Below are 8,843 nucleotides of genomic sequence, written 5' to 3'. Positions count from 1 at the left end.
TCCCTCACCTCATATGACCACTCATGGAATTAGAGATATTTCTATCCTGCAGCTGCCAGGACCCCCCACAATGGTAGCAACAAAAGTAATCTTCCTTTCTTGGCTGTCCTTCCCATAAGGCCCAGGCCCAGGCTTCATGGACATGGGGGATGTAGAGACAGGATATCCAAGCTCTGGGGATACAGGACCCTACACCACCTCACCTCACCATAGTGCCGGCTGCGCTTTAGTATCTATCCATAGATGCAGCCCTCAACCCTCCACGACAGCATGTCTGTTCCTCAGAGGGTGACTATGTCTGTGGCTCAGGGGGCTGGGCCTTCCCTATCTCCCACTCCCCACTGTGGGCACTGGAGAGCTAGCTGTCCTGTAATCTCTTTGCCCAAATAACCAAGTTAGCCTTTGCCATTCCTTGTTAGTATGCACCCCAGGGCCTTGGCTTTTAATCATTGTAACTCTCTCCTTCTCAGGGATTTTCAGCTACAGCTAGAAGCCCAGACTCTGTGGAGAAGGTTGGTGTCTATGGAGAAGGTGAAAAGTCAGAATGAATGTACTTTTGGACTAGCCTTCAACCCATTTTTGTCTTCAGACCCACACTTGAAGCTTAGCCCCTCTTTCAACTCAGGTCCATGGTACTCTCAACAGGAAGTAGATCTCGTAGGCCTTTAATTCATTATTATGATTGAACTTAAATCATTCTCTCTTTTCCTGGAGTATGTGCATTTCTTGCCGGAGGTATAATTTAGCAAAAGTAAAATGCACAAATTTTAATTGCACAGCTTGATGAATTTTTACCTACTGTGGAAGGCTGAATAATGCGTCCTCAAGGATATCAGGTCCTAATCCCTGGAACCAATAAATGTTACCTTATATGGCAAAATAGGACTTTGCAGATGTGATTAAATTTAGGATCTTGAGAGGGGAAGACTATTTTGGATCATCCGGGCGGGCCCTAAATGTAATCACTAGTCTGTTTATAAGAGGGAAGCAGAGGGATATAGAGGGAGATTTAACAGCAGAGACAGAAGGCAATATGAGGACTGCAGCCAGATGCTATGCTCTGGGCTTTGAAGATGGAGGAATGCAGCTCTAGAAACTGGAAAAGGCAAGGGCACATATTCTCCCCTATAGTCCCTCATGGTTGCAGGGTGGCTGTCACAGTTCAGGCATAGCCCTGATGATACCTTGATTTTGGCCCAGTGAACCTGATCTTGGACTTCTGACCTCCAGAACTGTAAGAGAATAAATGGTGTTTTAAGGCACCAAATCTGTGGTAATTTTTTACAGCAGCAATAAGAAATTACTACACCTATGTATACATACATGTAACCACCACCCAGATAGAGATATAGAACATTTCTAGCTCCCCAGAAAATTTCCTTGTGTCCCTTTCCAGTTAGTAATCTCCCAAAGAGAGACACCATAGTTTTATTTTGATCAAGAGTATTTGCATTTTATGAGGAGGCAAGAGTAAGAAGGCAAAGGAGTGCATCTCTAAAGGTGAAGTGTCTGGCCCCTGTGGTAGATTGATGGGAGAGGTATCTTCAGGTCCTTACCCACCCTCACTCTGCACACCCCAGCGATATTCCCAACCAGTCCTTCCAGTTTGGAAGTGATGACCGGATCGCTGAGTGAGGAAGGGCTGGTTATTCCATAAGGGATCCTAGCAGACAGGATTGTTTATCAACTCAATAGGCATCTCTCCCTTCTTTCTTGTGGGCAGAATCCCCACTTTTTTATGTACCCCTCCCTCCTCCACCTGGCTCTCTGCTCCTCTCAGCCAGTCATGGTCATTTCATCCTCTTTGCCAGTGGTTGGTTTAGTTATAGGCATGCTGAAACTCAGGCCACTGAGACATGAGGGGAAGCATGCTAGGGAGATTCTGGGAAAGGTTTCCTGAGTGATAAAATTAAACACACAGGAAGAGAGGCCTTCCTCTCCTTTTGTCAATGGTATTTCCATGTTTGGATGCAATGCCTAAAATGCAACAGCCACCTTGTGACCATGAGAGTTGCTGAGCAGCAGGCTGAGGCGTGCAGATCAGAAAGATGGAAAGAATCAGGTTTTTTTAATGACATTGTTGAACTGTTGAATTAATCAACTCTAAAGCTCCCTGCTCCTGGACTTAGATGCTAGATAATACATTTCCTTATTTTAAAGTCAACTGAGTTGGCATTTTCTGTTATTGCAGCTGACAGCATACCAGCAGACTTAATTGGGATCTGCACAATGGCACTGGCTCAGTGCGGGAGGATGGAGAGGAGGCAGACAAATCAAATGGTAGAAGCAGAGACTTCCCCTGCTGTCCTAGGTACCGGACACAGTGGTACTGGTCTCTAGTCTAAAGTTGTTAACAGCCTTGTTGGAGATAAAGAACAGACATTTAGAAAGACTAAAAGGGAACGCTATAGGAAAGACACCTGGACAACACTAACTTGGGTACAATTATATGGAACCAGTCACTTTCCCATGATTTTATTAGTAAATTTGGATTGTCCAGGATTTCAGGTTACCGCTCCTTTCCATCAAGCCTGTGGGGATTGTCTTATTCCACTCCACACTGCACCTTACTTTCAGCAGGCGACCTCGTCTTTTCCCTTCATAAAGAAAACCTAGGCAACTGAAGAGAAATTTTGATTGGAGGGAGATTTGTATGCTGGAATCTCATTGGTCATTATAATTATTCATAACTTGTAAGTTAAATCATGAGAGTGGATGGAGAGAGAGAGGGAGAGAGAAAGAAACAATGGAGGAATGGAGAATGAGGAGAGGAGAGAAGAGATCTGGAAGTAAGTGTTGCAGAAGGGTCACATTTGGAGGAAGGAGGACAAAAAGGAGCCAGGGAAGGGGTCAGAAGGAACATCCAGAGGAATAGGAGAATCAGAGTAAAGTCACAGAAATGAAAGTGAGGAAGAGTTTCACAGGAGAGAGGGGTCTGGTCTGCAACCTTTCAGAAGGCATGCATTCCTTTTGGCCCAGGTGACGTCAGCGGAAGCTAGCTTCTGGTTGGGGAATGTTGGGAGAGGTCTTTTCCTGAAGTAGCCACTGGGAGGCAGTGGTGGCAGCGTTGGCAGCTGCAGCTGCATCCAGGGACTGGCAGAAACCTGGCAGAGCTAAACCAGCTTGAAGCAGTAGGAGCAGGAAGCTGGCTCCTGCTGGGGCTTCTCTAGTAGACACTGGGATGTCCCCTTGGGTGTATGCCAAGCTTCAGGTCACACTTGTCCTCCTCTGAAGAGGCCAGCTTCACCCCTGGGAGCAAAGTAAATAATACAAAGTACTTTGCAGATTAGCAGCATTTTACTGTTTACGAAGTGTTTTCACATCTATTAACCAATTCAGTATTCAGAAAACCCTGAAAGGTTGGTATTATTGACCCCATTTCACTCATGAGGAAATTCAGTCATGAAGAGGTATCCAGGGTGACACAACTAATACGTGGAAGAACAAGGGTTTGAATTCAGGTCTGGCTCCATCCAAACACCTGAGCCTTTTGTGCAAAATCACAGTGATCAGCTGTCCAGGACTCAGGCTATGACTGCTTTCTCCACGCCTACCTTCTATCCACCACACCCCCACTGGGCAAGGATCTCCAGGTTTCCCCCATCTAGGTTTCTCGGTCTTCCAGGAGATCTAGATTCTAGATTCTAGAGCCTCCCCTACAGCCCTGCTTCCTCCCCTCACTCCCAGAATCCAGCTGGGCAACATTCTCAGGATCTGAAGATCAGTTCAGAGTCCCCGTTGCTTCCCAGCTCCCTTCAGGGTGGATTCTGCTTCAGCCTGCTCCCTCTCCCCAGGAGCACTACCCACCTTAACCTCAGAGTCCTCCAGGCCCAGAGCTTGCTTCCTGTGCCTAAGACTTCCATAATCACGGAGACTTAGTTAGCCCCAGGAGCCTTAGGCCCAGAGCTCCTGACAATTCCATGTTCCCTAGCACTAGGCTCTCAAACATCTAGGCGTGGTGTCCGTACTGTCTTGGCTGTATTCAGACCAGGGTCTCCTGGGGTGATAGAGACGAGGGGTAGTATGTAGGAGGGGGTGGAGTCTGTAAGGGAAGCAAGTGGGCTAGCATCCTTGGGGAGGAGTGAATCACCTCCTCACCACCTCCTCTTACATGCGTAATAGGCATCTTGAAATTGGCAGGTGGAAAAATGAGCTCCTCATCTTTCCCCACACCTACTCCTCTCACAGCCTTCCCCGTCTTTGTCAATGGTGTAAGTCCATTCTTCCAGTTGCTCAGGCCAGAAATCCTGGAGTCATTCGTGACTCCTCTCTTTCTCTTATACCCCTTATCGGTAAATATTGTTGTCTCTACTTTCAAAAGCTAGCCAGAATCTGCCACTTCTCACCACCTTCACCGGCCTGGTCCAAGCCACCATCATCTCTATTGGCAATGGCCTCTGATCTGCTCTTCCTCCTGTGTCCCTAGCCCTGTAGTCTATTCTCAACATAGAGCTAGCCAGGGATCTTTCTATAAAATGTGAATCAGATCCTGATACTTGTCTCTTCTAAACTCTCAGTGGCTTCCCAGTCGCTGAAAGTAAAAGCCAAGATGTCCTCACAATGGCTTCCAAGGACCTTCATGATCTGGTTTGTGCCAAACTCTCTGACCTCCTCTCTATGTTTCCTCTTCCTCACAACCATCTGGTCCTTATTCAAAAGTCACCCTAATATTTAAAACAGAAACCCTCTCTATTCCCTTTCCCTCCTTTACTTTTTTCCATAACAATGATCATGATCTATATATTTTACTTGTTAATTTTATTATCTTTTCCCTCCCACTGGTATGTAAGCTCCATTAGCATAGGAGGTTTTGCCTGTTTTGTTTACTATTAGTGAACTACCAGTGCCTAGAACTGGTCCAAGCACGTAAGAGGCTCTCAGAACATGTTTGCTTATCCTTTCCTGGATTATGGCCAGTGGCTTAGAGAGGCCACTAAGCATAGCAATTATGGTTTGCTAAAGCCTGGTTCAAAGGCTGGCCTTCCTGGGTTTGAAATCTTGACTCTACCACTAATTAGCAAAATACTTCAACTTTCTGTGCCTTCGTTTTCTCATCAGTGAAGTAGGGACAATCATGATACTTACATCATAGAGAGCCTGTGGGGCCATTAATAAGTACAAAGCGCTTAGAACAGTGCCTTGCATGTAGTAAGTGCTATATACAGATTTCTTATAATTATATGCACATGGAGTTAAGATTTATATCAGTAGTTTAGATTTCCTAAAATCTTTCGATGTGTTATCCATGCTAACATTCATTTTCCGTGTTATCCATGCTAACATTCATTTTCCGTGTTTCTGCTCATACAGATTTCTATGATCTTCCTGCAGTCTTAGTTACCTCCAGTGGCCTGGCTCTTCATCTGTCAACTTGGACGTTTCCTTGTGTACTCTCTCCTACAGTCATTTAGGAGCCGTTAAATAATAATCTCACTGGGCCCCAGTTTCCCAATCGGTGCACTGAGTGGGTGGGACTAGATAATCTTGATGGGCCTTTCTAGCTCTAATGATTTCCCAGGACTGGAGGAGGTACAGGTCCCACGCCCAACCCCGCCCCCTTGGATATGCCCTCTGGCTGCCAAGGGGAAGGGTGACAGAGTCAGCTGGGCTCAGCTTCAAGGGGAGCAGGTAGGAGACGTGCCAAGTTTCTTGGGTAAGGGTGGCGATGGGGTTCCTGGGCTGGCCCAGGCTGGAGGAAGGTATCAGAGATCACTGTAGTTCAGAGACACTGGGCCCAGGGGAGAGAAGTTACTGTATGGAGAGATGTCCTCTTCACAGGGACACAGCTGTTGTGATAAGCTGGGAGACAATTTGGGTCTGGGTATCTTCCTACATTGGATAGTCCTGGTAGGCTTTGCCCCCCTTTAGCTAACCAAGCTCTGAAGGACAGAGTCAGCTTCAGAAGAAAGACCCAAACCCACTGACTGCCCTCCTGAGCCCCGGCACTGCCTGCTGCCTACTATTCCCCAGGCTGGACCGAGGGAGCTCTGGCAGGAGCCAGGCTGGCCCGGGTTACTCCCGGATGCATCCTCTCAACTCCCCCTTGTGCTTCAACCATCGCCCTCCCCATTCTCTGCATTTTTGCCTCAGGTCAGGGCTGGGGGGCCAGGGAAATCTGGCTACCCTCACTTCTGCCCTTTCCACCCCTAGGGGGACCATGACTAGTACGGAGTCCTCACTGTTCACAGCCTTAGGCCCCCACTCAGATCCTGACGACAGTGAGTTGGAGCTGGACTGCCGGTTTAATGAGGAGTTCAAGTTTATCCTGCTGCCCGTGAGCTATGCAGTTGTCTTTGTGCTGGGCCTAGGCCTCAATGCCCTGACCATCTGGTCTTCCTCTTTTGCCTCTGACCGTGGGATGCGACAGCCACCTACATGTTCCACTTAGCTTTGTCAGATACTTTGTATGTCCTGTCGCTGCCCACCCTCATCTACTATTACGCAGCCCGCAACCACTGGCCCTTTGGCACTGGGCTCTGCAAGTTCATCCACTTTCTCTTCTATTGGAACCTCTACTGCAGCATCCTTTTCCTCACCTGCATCAGTGTACACCGCTACCTGGGCATCTGCCACCCTCTGAGGGCGCTGCGCTGGGGCCGCCCGCGCCTTGCTGGCCTTCTCTGCCTGGCAGTTTGGTTGGTCGTAGCTGGCTGCCTCATGCCCAACTTGTTCTTTGTCACCACCAGCCCTAAGGGGGACATCATCTTGTGCCATGACACCACCCAGCCTGAGGAGTTTGACCACTACGTGCACTTCAGTTCGGCAGTCATGGGGCTGCTCTTTGGCGTGCCCTGCCTGGTCACTCTTGTCTGCTATGGGCTCATGGCCCGGCGCCTGTATCGGCCCTTGCCAGGGGCTGCCCAGTCATCTTCCCATCTGCGCTCGCTGCGCACCATCGCTGTGGTATTGACTGTCTTTGCCGTCTGCTTCGTGCCTTTCCACATCACCCGCACCGTTTATTACATGGCAAGGCTGTTGGAAGCTGACTGCTGGGTGCTGAACATCGCCAACATGGTCTATAAAGTGACTCGGCCTCTGGTTAGTGCCAATAGCTGCCTGGATCCTGTGCTCTATTTGCTCACTGGGGACAAGTATCGACGTCAGCTCCGGCAGCTCTGCAGGGGTGGCAGGCCCCGTCTCCCCACAGCTGCCTCTTCTCTGGCGCTGGTGTCCCTGCCCGAGGACAGCAGCTGCAGGTGGACAGCCACCCCCCAGGATGGCGGCTTGGGCAAATAGATTGTAAAGGAAGCTGGGAAGTGAGAGAAAGGGGGTGAGTGCAGGGCAGAGGGGAGGGAACCTTATAGTGACACCGGATCTGGCTGCTTTCTCCTCTTTTTTGAGCTCTGGAGAGAGGCCCTCACCCTGAGATTTAGGAGGAGCCAGAGAAATCACGTGTGACCCCATCTCTCCTAAACCCTTCAGTTGCCCTTTCCTTTTTAGCCAAAGACACTAGCAGCCACTCTTCGCCCTCGACTTCTTTCTCTTTGTTTCTGTCCCCTTCCTGGGGCCACTGGTCCTGTTTCTTGGTCCTACAAGGCTGCTGGAAATCTTCCCCAGCCCTCCTTCTCCTGCCCTCTCCCCCCATATCCTTGTATAGCATGCGTTCCTTCAGCCAGACCAGAGCATTTAACTGGAGGGGTGAAGAAGCTGGAGTGATCTCAGGATTGGCCTGACTCATCTGACCAGTGATAGCCAGAATCAGGAAGTGGGGGCACCAGCATATCACAAATGCCTGGGAAGTGATATATGTAGTGCCCACACCCACTCCCTGGTTTCCCCTGGAAGACAGGATAGTCTTGTCTACCGAGGCGCTGAACTAGGGCACCGTCCCAGAGAGCCTGCCTGTCAGGGTCCCCATGTGCAGCTAGAGGCATGGCCCTGTTGAATGGTGGGTAGCCATGAGGTAGAGAGGGAGCCCTGAGTCTTCTCATGGGGTGGGGACCTTGAGGAGCCTCAGGGGGCAGGACCCAAGCTGATAATGGCCTTTGGAACAGGAATGGGACTGGCCCTTCTGTATGAGGTTTGCTGAGAACATATTTGACAGCTCTCCTGTACTTAATGAAAGGCAGAGTGGATGACTCAGAACGCAAGGGAGGAGCTCTCATGTCTATGGCATAAGTTCCAGCACCAAAGGGTGGAGAAGGTTTGTGCAGAGATTGGGGTGGTGACAGGGACCGAGGCCCAGAGCTGACTCTCCACTGGTCTCTCTCCTTTCTCTAGCTCCTGCCCTAGATAAATGATAAATCTGTCACCAGCTCTTTCAGATCAGGTTTTAGGACTTCGAGGACAGGGCAAGGCACTGGGACTAGGACAGCTCCCCTCAGAGTTTCCCATAGAGTCACTCCTCTCCAGCACTATCTTAGTGCTTACAGACTTCCAGGAGTGGGGGTGGGGTGTGGAATTTGGGGAGCTAACTCCCAAGCCTTGGGAAGTAAGAGTTTCTGGGAAGGCATTCGTGAGAAGAGTAGGCTTACACTTCCAGGCACCCTCTCTAAAATTGCCTTGCAGTCCTTTTGTCTCTTGAGTCTCTAGCCTTCCTTTCCTTTTGCCCCACTCTTGCTGACCTAGCTCTGATCCCTTGCTTGTCTCCTGGCTTCTAAGGGGTCTCTCTTGAGAGTAAGGTTAGGGCTGGTCTGCAGAAAAATAAAATGATTTCACTGCCCCTGAGTCCCCCTTTGCATTCTTGTAAGTGCTCCCTCTTCCTCTCTAGACATCAAGGACCCCTTCCACTAGGAGTTAATGAACTGGCCTTCTTCTTACTAGCCTCCCAGTCTCATGGCCACTGTCTAGACTGTTTCATATGCTGTTCCTCATCGGCACTCGCTCCCTTTTATTCTGATGAC

General features: G+C 49.3%; 1 protein-coding gene across 1 annotated transcript; it reads left to right on the top strand.

Annotated features, from left to right (window-relative positions):
- Nucleotides 1–6,157: 6,157 nt before the first annotated feature.
- P2RY4 (pyrimidinergic receptor P2Y4) lies at nt 6,158–7,366 on the top strand (the record flags this gene model as incomplete). Its single annotated transcript, XM_079728046.1, is given in 4 exon segments — nt 6,158–6,346; nt 6,352–7,225; nt 7,228–7,260; nt 7,263–7,366. Coding segments are annotated over 4 exon segments (1,200 nt in total).
- Nucleotides 7,367–8,843: the final 1,477 nt, after the last annotated feature.

This window comes from Hyperoodon ampullatus, assembly GCF_949752795.1.
Source record: "Hyperoodon ampullatus genome assembly, chromosome: X".
Taxonomy (NCBI): domain Eukaryota; kingdom Metazoa; phylum Chordata; class Mammalia; order Artiodactyla; family Ziphiidae; genus Hyperoodon; species Hyperoodon ampullatus.
Note: the sequence above shows the minus strand (reverse complement) of the source record. Positions and strands in the feature narration are given on the sequence as shown.